The sequence below is a fragment of the Aquila chrysaetos genome (genome assembly GCF_900496995.4).
Source record: "Aquila chrysaetos chrysaetos chromosome W unlocalized genomic scaffold, bAquChr1.4 W_unloc_3, whole genome shotgun sequence".
Taxonomy (NCBI): Eukaryota; Metazoa; Chordata; class Aves; order Accipitriformes; family Accipitridae; genus Aquila; species Aquila chrysaetos.
The window spans coordinates 1613164-1631703 of record NW_024470323.1 but is presented as its reverse complement, the minus strand read 5'-3'; the positions used below and the strand labels follow the sequence as shown (position 1 = coordinate 1631703).

The following is an 18540-nucleotide window of genomic DNA, read 5'->3' as shown; positions in this document are numbered from 1 at the left end:
ATTTAAAACCTTATTGAAAAGAAGGGAACTCTAAGGCAGGTCTTTTAATCAAGAACAATTCAGAGGCCCTTCCTCCATGCTGTTTATGATCTACTTTTACCTAAAAAAATCATTTGTGCAAAATGCACTTTGACTACCTGAGTCCATAGAAAATGAATGAGACTAAAACAAATGCCTTCTAGTCCCACCACTCTCTTCCATTGTGTGAAATCCATGCTTTGTTCCAATTGTGCTCTAATCACTTTTCTCCCATCCTGTAATATTGAGAATTTCTGTCCTACACAAGACACTTCTGGACTCCTCTAACTTAACCAACCTGCTGAAGTCCCTAACAGCATGATCAGACAGACAGGGGTCACCAAGATCAAAGTTATAGATGTTTCCTTACATCAGCAGATAGCAATAAGCTAGTGTAGGAGGCATAACAGCATATTTTAGCTAGTAAAATTTGGCATGAAGATATTATCTGCTCTATGGATGTACCAGTCTAAAATCTGATTTAAAAAAAGAAAAAACACAAAGTGATCAAGAATTGGAACTAGCAATTTTCACAAGTGTTCAATATTATGGCACTTTCAGGACATACCTAAGTTTTAACAAGCTCTAGAAGTGAGCTTGAGTGTGCTGCTGCCTAACATCAATGACGATGCAGTTTCATGAAAAGTTTTAGGAAACATAAGTCTACCTATCTGCCAAAAAGGGCAGTCCTACTCTTCTCTAAGGCACATTTCTAACTATTCCCTTGTGAAGGTACCAAAACTTGTGGAGTCATGCAAACAAATTACCTCAGGGAATTGACCTGGCCAAAAAAATAACCCAGTAAAATAAGTTATTTTTGCAGTAGGATCAATTCTCTGATCCAACTTTCTATACAGCCACAATTAGCACAAATGCCAGTACTAGGCAGTGGGCAAGAACATGTAGTCAAGAGTGGGAAAGAGGGATAGTTGAGTTTCACCATCTGTATGGTTAAGGAGCATTCCAGATACAGCCTGGCTGGATATAGAAGACCTACATCAGATAGGTACCAAACCATTTAGCACTCAGTAAATTGTAACTAATTGTGTCAATTAACCAAATAATTAACCAAATAAGCAAATAAAGCAGTTGGTGCCAAGTACAGGACAAAATCTGAGGAGTTCTAGCTGAGAAGTTTGGGTTGCCACACATATCAGCTCATCTATAGTTTCCATTTGTAAATTTATCTCAAGCACCATTTATCTGTTCCCAGCAAGACAGATGGATTCAGGCACTCCCTTACCCCACTCCCTCAGGTATTGAAACCCACCACTTAATCATCCAGTAAAACCTTCCAACGTGGATTAGCTGCTTCTTTGCAAGTGCCTGTGTTTCTGAAGGTAGGCATCTCCTGATACTGTTTTGCTGTGTAAAGACCTAACCACAAGGGGATTCTCAAGTAAATCTCTCTGGGTTCTCTCATCTAATCTGAAGCACATCTACAGGATCAGGCCCCCACAGAGAAAACAGGCATGGACAAGACTTCTGAAGGTTGGTGGCTAGTATGTATATGCAGTGCATATATGATTACACTCAAAATCCCAGAAGTCAAAGCACTCAGCTGCAGTAGCAGGGACTGTTTCCTTTTCATTAATGCTCAAAATGTACCTTTTACAATAATACAGATTTTTAAAAATAGCAACAGAAATAACCTTCTGAATCTGTTACAGTAAAAAGTAATTTACTGGCTTCAGTAGGACTACTCGTATAGGTAGTTGATATTTGAGTGCAGTCTGGGGCACAGTAAAAACTGCATGTTACAATCAGATACATCAAGTAAGTACTATATAGATATTCATGTTCAGATGTTACTACTACTTTAGAAGAGTAAGTCATGATATCTTTTCCCTCTCTTCAGGTATAATCCTTGGATTTTCTCTCCGATCATATAAGATGAGCTATCGGGAAGTCAAGTACTTTTCATTTCCAGGAGAACTACTCATGAGAATGCTGCAAATGCTGGTCCTGCCACTAATTGTATCCAGTTTAGTCACAGGTAAAAAAAGAAACAGTTTCTTTGTGCTGAAGTTTTCTTTTAAATAATTTGATAAAGATGCACACACCAAATCATTAAAAAAATTAACATTTCATGTGCTAGAACAGAAGTGTTATAACCTGCAGAAAGAGATACCGCTGCTACTGCTGTTTTAGAGACAATATAACAAAAGGTTTGATTTAATATACACAGAAACTAAAAGATGCTTTTCCCAATTTCTGTATTCAAACAATACCCTTCTTTTTGATTTTTTTTTTCTTTTAAATTCTTTGGAGCACTTTATCCTTTTTAATGCCCTTTTTTTGTAACAATCATTTACATTATTATATAAAGGTTTTTGGCAGAGAAATGTTATCTATGAGATTTGTCGTCTTATCATACAAGTGCCTCACAATGTTAAGTGGATTATTCTTAGAGTTTCCCTTTGAAGTAGAGACATTTATTTTCAAGGTAAATAACAAAATTTTCAACTTCCTTAGTCAGGCAGGGAACAAGCACAGAAAACTCAATGCAATTCACAAATGACAGATTTAATTCTTTTTAAAAAATCCTTAAATATAACAGGACTTTTTTCATGGGATTACAAGAAATTTCCCAGTTTATTGCTAAAAACTCTGGAAAAATGGTTTTCTACACTGAACAATACCTCATTTAGTGCACAAATGGTTTTAAAAAAGATGCTCATATATTTGCTACAGAACTCATACTCATGTAAATATACAGGTATTATTCAATATCTAAATAATAAACTATATCCTTTACAGGTATACTACTGTGCAATTTTATAGATATTACTGTTTTGGGGGGGGGGGAGGTGTTACACATTATTCATTGGATAAAAGTCTTATGCTTCTCAAGTCAGTCTTAAGATCACTCTTGGCATCCATGACCCAAATTTCTTATTTCACGTATTTTGTTTGGCAAAGCTGTAACCATACGATTCCTCCAGGGTCTTGCATGCTGGTAATATTACTTCTTCCAACTGTAAATGATCTGAATAAATATTTTTGCTGTTTGCAGGCATGACAGTGTCTCCCAGATACAATGTTCTGGGTTTCCATTTGTATTTATGTAAGTGTGCTCAATATAACTGGTTATGACAATATCAGAACATATGGTCTCTGAGGTGTTAAAAATAGGCTAGGCATGATTACATTCCTTTGCAAATTTTTTTAATATCAAAGAAATTAGAACAATAACAATGAAGTAATAATTATAGAAGCTATGAGCTGTTATGTGACAGATAAATTGAGAAAGTGAAGAGTTTTGCTATACAGATAAACAGTTCTGACAGTTATTCACAGACTCTTGGGAAAATAAACTATAAAAGGTGAAGTCAACCCAGTCACATTTCTCTATGGTCTGTTTTAGTACTTTCATGAAAAAAACAATGCAGAATCACATTCAATTTACTCTAATTTGCCTTATGACTTACGATTATTGCACGTGGCTCAAGCAGGTATGCAGTTTTCTCCATGAGATTCTATCTTCTGATGTGTATGTTACCAGGCATGTACTAAATCTGCTTGGGAGAAAATAGAGGTTATTTGCATACCTTTGATCTTTTACTGTTTATAGGAAAATATGATTATATGAATAGCTGTATTCTTAATCTTTTTGTGGTTTAGACACAAATCCAACTGCATACTCTATGCTGGTCTTTATTCTCTACAGTCTTTCAAATGGAAGAACTCTTAAGTCAGCAATCCCAATCAGTATGTCTTACAAAGTCAAAGGCAAAACTAAGGCACAGTATATGGGAGGCAGCATAAATAACCAAAGAAATAGATGAAATTCCCATTTGGATTATTTTATGACCAAATCTAGCCTGAATTCTTATACAAACACAAGGCTGACAATTTTGCTCCATTTCTGTTTTGAATTTGCTGCAATTATAGGAGTTCAAAATATTTTATACCTTCTTATTTCATTATAACTTGAAGCATTTGACATAAACAATTTGCTTGACATAATTATTTTAAAATATACATAGTCCCTAAAAAGTATATAAAATAAACATATATGCATATGCTAACAATTCAATTTGTCATGAAATAGGCAAAGACTGCAGGATTTGCACCAGCATTAAGAGCACTATGCATTAACATTTTTTCAGCTCTTACATCAAGATCATAATGAAATCAAAATTCCAGTCCTTAAAACTGGCCCACAAGTTTTATTTGCATGTTTCAGATAGGAAGACAGTTATTCGCCGAATATAAGGGCATCAGAATGAGGTACCTTTTCTTAACTAAATGATATATTTCTTGAAATCAAATTCACAAAAATGATTCATGACCAGTCTTTATAAAAAGCATAGTTGGAACATAACATTTGTGACAAATATTAAAGCTAGAGAAATTTTCTAAGGATTATTTGCAAATATTTTGCACAGTTCTGCTTATAGCTCAGTTTAACAGACATGCTGCATCTCCTTTCCCAAAATTTCCCCCAAATGTTCAGAAGCTTGGAATTTAGTTGTATAGGGACCACTACTTTTAAATGCAAGTAAACTAGGATTAAATTCTGTGTATTTCTTTCAAATATCTTTGTCTGGTAAAGTATAGCAGAGCATAAAAACCCCAGTCAAGATCTGAGACCGACTTTTGCTGCACATTGCACAAACAGTAAGAAAACATCCTGCCCTGAAAAATTTACTAACATAAATCAAGCTGGGGAAAGAGAAAGGGAATGTAGAAACAGTGAAACAGAGAGATCCACTGGCTTGCCAAAGATTATACAGCAAATCAGCAATAATAGAATCAAGCAAAGATCCCGGTCACGAATACCAGTACAACACACCGTGCATTATATGATAATGCTTATCCAAACTGTTAATGGGGGTAACACTGATACGGTACAAATGAATCTTAATCACAGACCAGGATTTTGTGTGCAAGAATCTGTACAAACACAAAGAAAAAGACTGAATTTTCTTAAGCAAAAGAAGGCTGTATAGTAAAACAATTTAGAAGGCTGAGTATGGAAGGATTACCTCAAAGAAGAAAAACATCTTCGTATGCAGTTTGTAGTATGTCTTTGTTTATATTCACTCCCTTTTCTACTTCCAATCATGACATGACTGTCCTTCATGGATTCTGGAAGATACAGAAACTTCCCTGCCTCTGATGCAGCCTTTCAATAACAGACTACAACAACTGCAGGAGACACAAGTGACTTTCCTTTGGGCAGGCTCAGAGACACAAGGTTTTGTCCCCAGACTTTTTCAATGTTCGTTGTATTTACCACTACACAAACTATAGAAAGAGTTGATGTCGTGGTTTAACCCCAGCCAGCAACTAAGCACCACACAGCTGCTTGCTCACTCCCTGCCAATGGAATGGGGGAGAGAATCGGAAGAGTGAAAATGACAAAACTCGGGGGGTTGAGATAAAGACAGTTTAATGGGTAAAGCAAAAGCCACACGTGTGAGCAAAGCAAAACAAGGAATTCATTCACTACTTCTCGTCAGCAGGCAGGTGTTCAGCCATCTCCAGGAAAGCAGGGCTCCATCATGTGTAACAGTTACTTGGGAAGACAAACGCCATCACTCCAAACATCCCCCCCTTCCTTCTTCTTCCCCCAGCTTTATATGCTGAGCATGACATCATATGGTATGGAATATCCCTTGGGTCAGTTGGGATCAGCTGTCCTGGCCGTGTCCCCTCCCAACTTCTTGTGCACCCCCAGCCTACTCGCTGGTGGGGTGGTGCGAGAAGCAGAAAAGGCCTTGACTCTGTGTAAGCACTACTCAGCAGTAACTAAAACATCCCTGTATTATCAACACTGTTTTCAGCACAAATCCAAAACGTAGCCCCATACTAGCAACTATGATGAAAATTAACTATCCCCCACAAAACCAGCACAGTTAACAAAGTGCAAAGAGCTGGAATTTCCATGTGTGGATGCCTCTTAACTAACCTCAGATGTACATATGATGCTCTCGATTTCAGCTATCAATGAACTGCAATGAATGGTGACAATGTTAAAAACAAGCAGTAAGGAACATGGTCTATCCCCTCACCGAGATAAGAACAAAGGCACACAAAGTGACTCAAATAATAAAACAAAAGACAAGTAGGGGTCACAATTAACAGCCAAGTTGCAGTTGCAGTTGCTTGAAATTACCTATAATGAAAGAAGGATAATATTCAAAGAAACAACTGAACTTGAAATAGTCTTGAAGCCACTCCATCACTTAAGTCAGGAAAAACATGGCATGTGGATATGAACAGATTCAACTGGTGAAAAACCAAATTTTTCCCAAAGCTATTTATGGATGTAAAATGTGGAAAATTAATGCTGTGACATGTTGTATAACCTTAGGCAAATCATGTTAATTTCCTTTTATGACAAGGTCACCCATCTAATTGATCAAGGGAAGCCAGTAGATGTGGTGGGTTTGGATTTTAGCAAAGCTATTGATACTGGGGAAGTTGTCATGGCACCAAGCCTGTCAGAGTAGTCCTGATTTTCCTTACTGAATATATTACTTTCTCAACTAGTTTTGTGGGGTTTTTCTGCTAGCAACATATTATAAATGTATGTGGAATAAATAGCTTCCCTAATTCCTATACATAAATCCTGAGTTTAGACTCCTGTTTACAAAGATACTAATATAAAAGTTACCCTTTTGGTCACAATGCTTTGAAAAAAATGTTGTTAATTTTATGTAATTAATTAACTTGCACCATCTGCGGCGACTGAATCAAGCGCTCAAGCTCTCTGTGCAAGATTCCCTTTTTTTCACAAAAGAATCCAACTTATATATGTTTCAACAAAGATCTAGAAAGAACTAACGGCATACAGCCAATACTACTAGCACAGGAGGGCATATCTGACCCAGCTGGGATGTTTGCCAGTCCTTAGAACAGTTAAAGATAAAAACATTCCATACACATACTCATGACTGTCTTCAGCCACATCTTCCCAGGCCTACACAAGGCCATCCTCCAACCTGACCTTGTAAAACTAGTTCTTCAAGGCTTGGCAAACATACAGCACAACAAATTCTAATGGTCACTCTTGAAAACAAATGCCAGGTGTTCTGAGCTGCTCCCACACCTGCATCATATGTAAATTAAGCATTCTGAAAACCTGGTTGTAAAAAGCTGGATTTTCCCTTTCATGTCAGTACCCCTTGGAAAGATCTCTTTTTGATGTGAAGATGAAAGATTTGTTACTGTATTTGTCACCGATAGTTATTGATATGAAATGATATAGGCATAACAGCTGTTCAGAGGCAGAAGGTGCAGAGTAACAACTGTCTTCTCTGTCTGCCTCTTACACTGTCTTGGAATCAATTCTGCTGCAGGTACTTTCCCAATTTCAGTTATTGTTTTGCGCTCTGATGTGTTGTCTTCCTGGGGTAAATGTCAAGTATTACCTTGCAACATGTTCTTTTATTTTATGAGAGCTTCTGAAAGGCAGAAAGTACCTGGCATTATGCTGGAAAGACACAAGCTTTTCTTCAAGGATGTTGGAGCGTGTGTGTTTAGTGGTGGTGGTTATCCTACTAATGCAGCTAGGATATATGCAAGTTGTATGTTTTTGTTTAAGAAAGTGATGAACATAAAGCATTTAAAGAATTTGATAGGAGCCAGCTATGAATGAGGCACAGAAAGTTGGGGAGAACAGCTAGAAATAACTCTAAAAGATAAGATTGCATGAGAGACTTTTTGTCTAAATGATCCCTTTACAAAAGAAGGTGGCACAAGGAGTCTGTGCAAGGATACGCGTAGGTGAACCATTCTTCTTTTGGGACTGCAGGGGAGGGTTACTGCCTAGTAGAAAAAACTGGGAACAGTATGCTAGTGAGGTCCTTCAGTCTGCTCCATGATGTGATGAGTACACTGGAGCACATTTGAAATGTCTCTATACTAATGTGCACAGAATAAGGAATAAACAAGAGGAGCTAGAAGCTTTGGCCCAGTCGCAGAGCTACGACATCATTGGCATAAGCAAAACCTGGTGGGATGAGTCCTGTGACTGGGGTGCTGTGATGGATGGTTACAGGGTCTTCAGGAGGGACAGGCAGGGCAGGCGAGGCGGGGGGGTGGCACTGTATGTAAGGGAGGGGTTGGATTGTATGGTGCTTACAGTTGGTGACAACAGGGTTGAGAGCCTCTGGGTAGGGATGAAGGGGAAAGTAAATAAAGCGGATGTTGTTATGGGAGTCTACTATCGACCACCCAGCCAGGACAACACCGAAGAATTATTCTACAAGGAATTAAGGCATATCTCTAGATCAACTGCCCTTGTCCTTATAGGTGATTTTAACTTTCCAGACATCAACTGGGAATATCATACAGCGGACACAAACAGGTCCAGGAAATTCCTGAAGCTTGTTGAAGATAACTTCTTGGTGCAGGTACTAAGGGAGCTGATGAGGAAAGGTGCCCTCCTAGATTTGTTCTTTGTAAACAGAGAGGGACTCATGGGCGAAGTGGTGATTGGTGGCTGTCTTGGTCACAGTGACCACGAAGTAGCCGAGGTTCAAATCATTGGTGATAGAAGAAAAACTGCCAGTGAAACATTGACCCTGGATATGGGGAGAGCAGACTTCAGGCTGCTGAAGGAACTAGTTAGTAAGGTCCCCTGGAAATCTGCTTTTGAAGGTATTGGGGTCCATGAATGCTGGTCACTTTTTAAGAGCTATCTCTTAAGAGCGCAGGAGCAGGCAATTCCAAAGTGTCGGAAGTCAAGCAAGCGGGGCAGGCGGCCAGCTTGGCTGAGCAGGGATCTTCTTCTAGAACTTAGGCAGAAAAGGAAAGTGTACGGACTTTGGAAGCAAGGACAGGCGACATGGGAGGACTACAGAGATGCTGTTCGCCACTGTAGGGAGAAAATTTGTGCGGCCAAAGCTCGATTACAGTTCAAGCTGGCCAGCACTGTGAAGGACAACAAAAAGGGCTTTTTAAAATATGTTAATAGCAAAAGGAGAATCAGAGATAACATTGGGCTCTTGCTTGATGAGGTCAGTCACCTCACAAATAGGGACATAGACAAAGCAGAGACATTTAGTGCCTTCTTCGCCTCTGTCTTCAACACCGATGATGGGCCCTGGGACCCCCCAGAGCCCTGTGTTGGAAGACCGTGACTGGAGGGATGATAAACTCCCAGCCAACCCTGAACTTGTTTGAGACTTGATGCTCCAGCTGGATGCGCATAAATCTATGGGGCCTGATGGGATTCATCCCAGGGTACAGAAAGAGCTGGCTGATGTCATCACGGGACCTCTCTCCATTATTTTTCAATGGTCTTGGGAATCTGCAGAGGTCCCAGTTGACTGGAAGCTGGCAAATGTTGTCCCAATTTTCAAGAAGGGTAAGAAGGAAGCCCCTGGTAATTGCAGGCCTGTCAGTCTCAGTTCAGTGCCTGGTAAAATTATGGAGAAGGTTATTCTGGGAGTTATCGAAAACCACTTGAGAGACAATGCAGTCATTGGTCATAACCAGCATAGGTTCATGAGGGGAAAGTCCTGCTTAACTAACTTAATTTCCTTTCATGACAAGGTCACCCATCTAGTTGACCAAGGGAAGCCAGTAGATGTGGTGGGTTTGGATTTTAGCAAAGCTTTAGATACTGTCTCTCACAGTATCCTTCTGGATAAACTGTCCAGCACACAGCTAGACAAGTCCATAATACGCTGGGTGAACAATTGGCTGACGGGTCAAGCTCAAAGGGTTATAAGTAAATGGGGTTACATCAGGCTGGCAGCCAGTCACCAGTGGGGTTCTGCAGGGCTCAATTTTAGGGCCAGTGCTCTTTAATGGTTTTATAAATTATCTGGATGCAGGAGTCAAATGTACATTAAGTAAGTTTGCTGATGATACTAAACTAGGAGGAGCTGTGGACTCCCTTGAGGGTAGACAGGCCTTATAGAGAGATCTGGATAGACTAGAGAGCTGGACAATCACCAACCGTGTGAAATTTAACAAGAACAAGTGCCAGATTCTCCACCTGGGACGGGGTAATTCTGGTTATACATACGAATTGGGAGGCGAGAGGCTGGAGAGCAGCCCCATGAAAAGAGGTCTGGGGGTTTGGGTTGATGGCAAGTTGAATATGAGTGAGCAGTGTACCCTGGCAGCCAAAAGGGCCAACCGTGTCCTAGGGTGCATCAGGCACAGCATAGCTAGCTGGTCGAGGGAGGTGATTGTCCCACTCTACACTGCACTGGTGCAGCCTCACCTCAAGTACTGTGTGCAGTTTTGGGTGCCTCAATATAAGAAGGACAACAAACTATTAGAGTGTGTCCAGAGGAGGGCGACCAAGATGGTGAAAGGCCTCGAGGGCAAGACTTATGAGGAGCTGCTGAGGTCACTTGGTTTGTTCAGCTTGGAGAAGAGAAGGCTGAGGGGTGACCTCATCACAGTGTACAACTTCCTCAAGGGGGGCAGCAGAGGGGGGAGGTGCTGATCTCCTCTCTCTGGTGACCAGCAATAGGACACGAGGAAATGGAATGAAGCTGCGAAGCTGCGTCAGGGGAAGTTCAGATTGGACATTAGGAAAAGGTTCTTCACTGAGAGGGTGGTCGGTCACTGGAACAGGCTCCCCAGGGAAGTAGGTCACGGCGCCAAGACTGTCAGAGTTCAAGGAGCATCTGGACGACGCTCTTAGTCACATGATTTAGTTTTAGTTAGTCCTGCGAGGAGCAGGGAGTTGGACTCGATGATCCTTATGGGTCCCTTCCAACTTGAGATATTCTATGATTCTGTGATTCTAGACTTCTGTATGGCATCTTATTCTTGCAACATTAGCTCCTCTACATGAAATAAATCATGACGAAAGCATCTGTTTGGGCAGTGTGATTTGACATCCTGGAGAAATACTGGGGAATCAAAGAGGGATTGAACTGTATTCACAAGCAGTTTTGTGACTCTTTATTTTATAATTCCATTGCTAACTATTGTTCATGGTGGTAGTGAGTAGTAAAATTGCATTCTTTCTTTAGCTTATAATTGTATCTTCTTTCCAAGACTGATGACTGAGACCTACTAAATAATATACTAACAAAACAGGTATTCTTAGTAGTTGCAAATGATACTTCTAGAAATAGCTTTGTGTGATACTCCTGTGCTGCTTATTCTGCGAGCCAGATAAAGATTTCTTGAAAATGGTTATGAGAAGAAAAAAAGTTGCCATTTCTTGCTTTTCTGTTTGGCAGATTAAAAAAACCCCACTGGATTTGTATCCAAGAGACATGATGCATTGCAAACTCTCTGGGAGACTTTTGGAGTTTAGGTACTTTCCCTGCTTTCACACTGATGTCAAAGAACCTCTAGTCTACTCACCTAAAGATCTCCCTTTCACATATCACAGCCTCCAGACTTGCCCATGCTTGGACACCCTTAAGATTTTCACTGAGATACTGGGTGTCCTCAGAAGGGTCCTGCCTTCTAGTTTTCAAAGCTCATAAGAATGTGGTGCCCTGTCCTCAAACTGCCTTCTTAAGACTTAATCTGCACCCTTCTCTTCTTCAATTAGGATTTCTGTGAACATAACTTAATAAGGATGTTGACCCTTTTTGGAAGGGTTTACCACTTCTACATAATTTATTAAAAAAATAAAGTCAGCGGGGCCTATTTAGGTTGAAAAGTCTTCTATCCAAGCAACAGACACAACCTGCTAAGTGCTATCAATTTTTTCATGAGGAAAATAACATATACAGTTTGTTTTAAGCCTCCTGAGACTGAACATGGTAGTGATGAAGTATTCCTGTAATAGATTTGGGTTCCATGACTTTTAACTTAGGCTTTAAGATACCATGATGTCTCTCATGTAACATTTCTGAAGTATAAGGTAATGCATTTAATTCATGTTTGCCATGGCTAGGAGCACGCATAAAGTAGTATCGTGCCTTTGCTGTTGACTGCAATTCATTACACTGTATGCACTCAGCCATGAGTCTGATACTTTACTCTTTCTATATCTCAATCTCCCCTCTGCAAAATGCTTGCCCAGCTCAGTGGAGTGTTTGTACAGTAGTTTTCTGATTAGTTAGTCCTGCGAGGAGCAGGGAGTTGTACTTGATGATCCTTATGGGTCCCTTCCAACTTGAGATATTCTATGATTCTATGTTTCCCTTTTGTACCTCTGCTTTCTTTCTCCTTTTAGATGTAGTACTGGTAAAGTTTTTTTATAGCTAGTAGGCAGAAAAGATGACTATATATGATGGAAATTTTAATGGAGACATGTAGATTAGGTTGTCACAGCTCAGCAGACACAATGTAGCTATTTTAGTTATATTGCTGTAGAGATGGAAATAAACTTAAGCAAATATTTGCAGCAAGAATGGTATGGGGCCATCACTGAGACAGTTACTTTAGAAATATTACACCCAAAGTTACCTAGTGACTGCTTGCAGCTAGCTATGATGATATCACCAATAATCAGATATGCATAAATGGACCATATTTTTTTACTAGATACAACTGTTTAACAGGAATGTGTTAGCCATGAAGTTAAAAAAAAAATAATTCTGCTGAAGTTAGCATTTGGTGTGATGGACCTAAACTATGTTGCATGACAGGGAACATCCTGGGCACAGCCTCCCACATCCAGATAGCAGCTGTACCCAGTCCTCTGTAAAGACATCATTCTAGAAAATACTACAGTCCCATATTATTAAATTTTTAAAAATTAGGTTTTATATTTGCCTTTCCAATATTTGGAATGAGGCAGTAAATGACCCATCAAGTGTAACTGGATGCAAATGCCGTTAAATCTTATCAAAACATCTATCCTCTAGTAAATTATTACCATTTTTCATTTTGACAATCATAATGTCTTTTATTAACGTAGTAAATTAATAGCAGTAAACATAAAGGGCCAGAATTTTGAATTTGCTCTTCCTAACTGCTCACATCGGAGCACACGAAACAATAGGAAGGTCTTGTAAAGAGACCTGTGCATCACCTCTTCACAGAAGAGGCTGGAAATCCATCCTGTGTCTAGCTTTGTGGAAGCAGGAGCCATACTGCATGAAGTGTCTATGTAGTTCCAGTGTTCTCCTGTCTACTCACTGATCAGTCTATGGTGGAAAAAATGCTGTCACTTACTACAAGGTCCCAGGTGCTGTCTCATATCAGCCACAAATGTTTATGATAATTTCAACAGATGGAAAAACTCTCATTCAACAGGATTCCAGAGAGGGAAACAAATGCTGTGGAGCCAGCATTATCCTTCTCTCATGAAGAAAAAGGAGGGGCCTAGCAGTAATTCCCTTTAATTCATTCTGGCAGAACAGACCTATAACCATCTATATTGCCTGTGCAACATCTTGGGTACTCACAGTAAACCTGGAAGCCAAAAATATTAACAGAAGTTAGTCTTACTCTTCTCTGTTTCAGGTTAAGAAATATAGCATTCCTGATTCAGTTCATATAGTTCATATGTGAAAAGTGAGAAACAATTGGGCAGTGTTTGCTCAATTTAGCTGGTCACCAGAGCAATGAATCTATTTTCCAAATTCTAAAAATTGGAAATTTTCCAACTTTCCCCAAATTCTCTGATTTTTGCATGTCCTAAAGAAATTATTTTAGAAGTCAAAGCAATCAAAACCCATTAAATCAATGAGAAGTTTTATACTGATCTGTTGACTCTAGTTACGAGCAATGGCAGGAGATTTAAACGTTGTGTAACCGAAACTAGCATTCAGTCGCTGAGGCAAGCAGCTCCGGTGCCGGCACAATCTGCAGCAAAGTGCTCTAGCACAGTGCACAGGGGGATTTCCCGAACCGGGGGAACCTCAGGGGGAGCCGAGAGAGCTGCCAGGAGCCTGCAGCTCGCCCAACAGTGGCTGATGGGACCTGGGTGGGGCCAGGAGCAACGGTGGCCAAGCCCCCCCCCCCCACATATAAAAGAAGCCCTTAGAGAGCGCTAGCAACCAGTGCGGGCAAACAGTATGTGGTGCGGCAGTTCGCATGGCAGGGAGCTGAAGCCCTGCCAGCTTGACCAGGGAGCAATGGCATCCACCCAGCAGAAAGCCATGGCCTCTATAAGCTCTGCACCCACCATGGCTGACGCAGCTGCCCAGACAGAGCTCCGGTGGGAACGTGCTGCCACCCAGGTGGCAGGCTGCAGGTTGTGCCCTACTCTTATGCCAGTATCAGACAGCAGTAGTGAGCACACCTCTGGGATGTGCGCCCAGTTAGAGGAACTCCTCTCCTTAGTGGCAGAGCTCTGGGAGGAGGTGAGTAGGTTGAGGAGTGTCAGGGAGTCTGAGAAAGCGATAGACTACTGGAATCACATCCTACCTTCCCTGAGACAGGCCCAACAGGCAGACAGGACACATGATACGGAGGATTCTCTATCCTCTCTCTGCCTGGCTGAACACAGTGACTTAAGAGATAGGGAGCAATGACAACAAGTTCCTGCCTGGCACAGCAGGCGTGTCTCCTCTGTGATTACCCCACCTTCCCAGGTGCCCTTGCATAATAGGTACGAGGCTCTGCAAGTGGAACCGAACAATAACAAGGATGACAGTTCATCTAGCTTGGAGGTGTTGCCGAGGTTAAGTCGGCCTATGCCCTGCATCAAAACTGCTTCCATAAAGAAAAAAATTGTCATAGGAGACTCCCTTCTGAAGGGAACAGAAGGCCCAATATGCAGACTGGACCCACTTCTTAGGGAAGTCTGCTGCCTCCCTGGGGCCCAGGTTAAAGATGTAAAGAAAAAGCTTCCTACCCTGGTACGGCCCTCAGATTATTATCCATTATTGCTTTTTCATGTAGGTAGCGATGAAGTTGCAACAAGAAGCCCGAGGGCAATCAAGGGAGACTTCAGGGCCTTCAGACAACTGGTTAAGGGATCAGGAGCACAAGTAGTGTTCTCCTCTATCCTTCCAATTGCAGGGCATGATGAGGGAAGAAACAGGAAGACCCAGCTGATCAGTATCTGGCTCTGAGCCTGGTGTCACCAGCAAAATTTTGGGTTTTTTGATCATGGGTCGGTCTACACAACACCAGGCCTGCTGGCGACAGATGGGGTACAGCTGTCTCAAAGGGGGAAAAGGATCTTTGCGCAGGAGTTAGCAGGGCTCATTGAAAGAGCTTTAAACTAGATTTGAAGGGGGAAAGAGATAAAACCAGACTCACTAGAGATAAGCCTGGGGGCAGCAAGCCAATGTTTGAGGGACTGTGTGCTAGTGAGGTCCTTTGGTCTGCCATCTCAGTGGAGGTAGGGGATGGAAATCCACGTGGCAGCAAAGATGCAAGGGTTATTGATGTGTTAGAAACCACTGAAGCACCTGAGAATGATCACATGGGAATTAGAGCTTCTCCTCAAAAAAAGGGGGCAGGCCCAAATGAAGTACATCTGCGCCAATGCACGTAGCATGGGCAACAAACAGGAGGAGCTGGAAGCCATTGTGCAGCAGGATAGCTACGACTTAGTCGCCATCACAGAAACATGGTGGGATGACTCGTGCAACTGGAGTGCTGCAGTGGATGGCTATAAACTCTTCAGAAGGGACAGGCAAAGAAGGAGAGGCGGTGGGGTAGCCCTGTATGTTAGGGAGTGTTTTGACTGTCTAGAGCTTAATGATGGTGACGATAGGGTTGAGTGTTTATGGGTAAGAATCAGGGGGAAGGCCAACAAGGCAGATATCTGTTATAGACCACCCAACCAGGATGAAGAGGCAGACAAAATATTCTATAAGCAGCTGGGAGAAGTCTCATGATCGCTAGCCCTTGTTCTCATGGGGGACTTCAACTTACCAGATGTCTGCTGGAAATACAATATAGCGGAGAGGAAACAGTCTAGGAGGTTCCTGGAGTGTGTGGAAGATAACTTCCTGACACAGCTGGTGAGTGAGCCAACTAGGGAAGGGGCCCCACTGGACCTGTTGTTCGTGAAAAGAGAAGGACTTGTGGGTGATGTAATGGTCAGAGGCCGTCTTGGGCATAGCGATGATGAAATGATAAAAGTTTTCGATTGGAGAAGTAAGGAGAGTGGTTAGCAGAACTGCTACCTTGGACATCCAGAGGGCAGACTTTGGCCAGTTTAGGAGACTGGTTGACAGAGTCCTTTGGGAGGTAGTCCTGAAGGGTAAAGGAGTCCAGAAAAGCAGGACATTCTTCAAGAAGGAAATCTTAAAGGCGCAGGAGCAGGCTGTCCCCATGTGCCAAAAGACGAGCTGGCGGGGAAGAAGACTGGCCTGGCTGAACAGAGATCTTCAGCTGGAACTCAGGGAAAAAAAGGGGAGTTTATGACCTTTGGAAGAAGGGGCAGGCAACTCAAGAGGACTACAAAGATGTCATGAGGTTATGCAGGGAGAAAATTAGAAGGGCCAAAGCCCAACTAGAACTTAATCTGTCTACTGCAGTAAAAGACAATAGAAATGTTTCTATAAATGCATTCACAACAGAAGGAGGGCTAAGGAGAATCTCCATCCTTTATTGGATGCAGGGAGAAACATAGTGACAAAGGATGAGGAAACGGCTGATGTACTTAATGCCTTCTTTGCCTCAGTTTTGAATAGAAAGACCAGTTGTTCTTGGGGTACCCAGCCCCCTGAGCTGGAAGACAGGGATGGGGAGCAGAATGAAGCCCCCATAATCCAAGGGGAAATGGTTAGCGACCTGCTACACCACTTAGACACGCACAAGTCTATGGGGCCGGATGGGATCCACCCAAGGGTACTGAGGGAGCTAGTAGAAGTGCTCACCAAGCCACTTTCAATCATTTATCAGCAGTCCTGGCTAACCAGGGAGGTCCCAGTTGACTGGAAGTTAGCAAATGTGACGCTGATCTACAAGAAGGGCCGGAAGGAGAATCCAGGGAACTACAAGCCTGTCAGTCTGACCTCGGTGCTGGGGAAGGTTATGGAGCAGATCATCTTGAGTGCCATCACGTGGCACATACGGGACAGCCAGATGATCAGGCCCAGTCAGCATGGGTTCATGAAAGGCAGGTCCTGCTTGACCAACCTGATCTCCTTCTATGACAAGGTGACCTGCTTAGTGGATGAGGGAAAGGCTGTGGATGTTGTTTACCTGGACTTTAGTAAAGCCTTTGACACTGTTTCCCACAGCATTTGCTTGGAGAAACTGGCTGCTCATGGCTTGGACAGGCATACTCTTCACTGGGTAAAAACTGGCTGGATGGCTGGGCCCAAAGAGGTGTGGTGAATGGAGTTAAATCCAGTTGGCGACCGGTCACAAGTGGTGTTCCCCAGGGCTCAGTATTGGGGCCAGTTCTGTTTAATATCTTTATCAATGATCTGGATGAGGGGATCGAGTTCACCCTCAGGAATTTTGCAGAGGACACCAAGCTGGGAGGGAGTGTTGATCTGCTTGAGGGTAGAAAGGCTCTTCAGAGGGATCTGGACAGGCTGGATCGATGGGCCAAGGCCAATTGTATGAGGTTCAACAAGGCCAAGTGCCGGGTCCTGCACTTGGGTCACAACAACCCCATGCAACGCTACAGGTTTGGGGAAGAGTGGCTGGAAAGCTGCCCGACAGAAAAGGACCTGGGGATGTTGGTCAACAGCTGGCTGAATATGAGCTGACAGTGTGCCCAGGTGGCCAAGAGGCCCAATAGCATCCTGGCCTGTATCAGAAATAGTGTGGCCAGCAGGAGCAGGGAAGAAATCGTTCCCCTGTACTTGGCACTGGTGAGGCCGCACCTCGAATACTGTGTTCAGTCTTGGGTCCTTCACTACAAGAAAGACATTGAGGTGCTTGAGTGTGTCCAAAGAAGGGCAATGAAGCTGGTGAGGGGTCTAGAGCTCAAGTCTTATGAGGAATGGCTGAGGGAACTGGGGTTGTTTAGCCTGGAGAAAAGGAGGCTGAGGGGAGATCTTATTGCTCTCTACAGCTACCTGAAAGGAGGTTGTAACGATGTGGGTGTCGGTCTTTTCTCCCAAGTAACAAGCGATAGGACAAGAGGAAATGGCCGCAAGTTGTGCCAGGGGAGGTTTAGATTGGATATTAGGAAAAATTTCTTCACCGAAAGGGTTGTCAAGCATTGGAACAGACTGCCTGGGGAAGTGGTTGAGTCACCATCCCTGGAGGTATTTAAAAGAGGTAGATGTGGTGGACTTGGCAGTTTTATGTTAATGGTTGGAGTTGATGATCTTAAAGGTCTTTTCCAACCTAAATGATTCTATGATTGTAAAAGAACAGAATTGACAGATTGTCTATGAGTAAAGCACCTTTTGGATTGCCAAGGTATTTGAGCTGCCTGTATATTTGTATTGGAAGCTTTCTACAGAGGAACCCTGTAGCTATCTCCTACAGTAGTAAGCCTGCTATGACTAACCAATCCATGACCATCCTAGGAGTGTGTTATTTTTTTTCTTATGCCTTTCTTTTAATACACAAAATGCTATTAAAAAAATAACTTACCTTCTTTTTCAGAAAACTCTTCCCTCTTCCTCCCTGTCGTGGTTTAACCCCAGCCAGTAACTAAGCACCACACAGTCGCTCACTCACTCCCCCCCACCCAGTGGGATGGGGGAGTAAATCAGGAAAAAGAAGCAAAACCCACGGGTTGAGATAAGAACAGTTTAATAGAACAGA

General features: G+C 42.3%; 1 protein-coding gene across 1 annotated transcript in view; it reads left to right on the top strand.

Annotated features, from left to right (window-relative positions):
• Positions 1-18540, top strand: part of LOC121233027 (excitatory amino acid transporter 1-like) — a 79173-nt gene that overhangs the window by 15819 nt on the left and 44814 nt on the right. The window contains exon 3 of the mRNA XM_041121609.1: positions 1877-2014. Coding sequence (XP_040977543.1) covers positions 1877-2014 — 138 coding nt within the window. The remainder of the gene's footprint in view (positions 1-1876; positions 2015-18540) is intronic.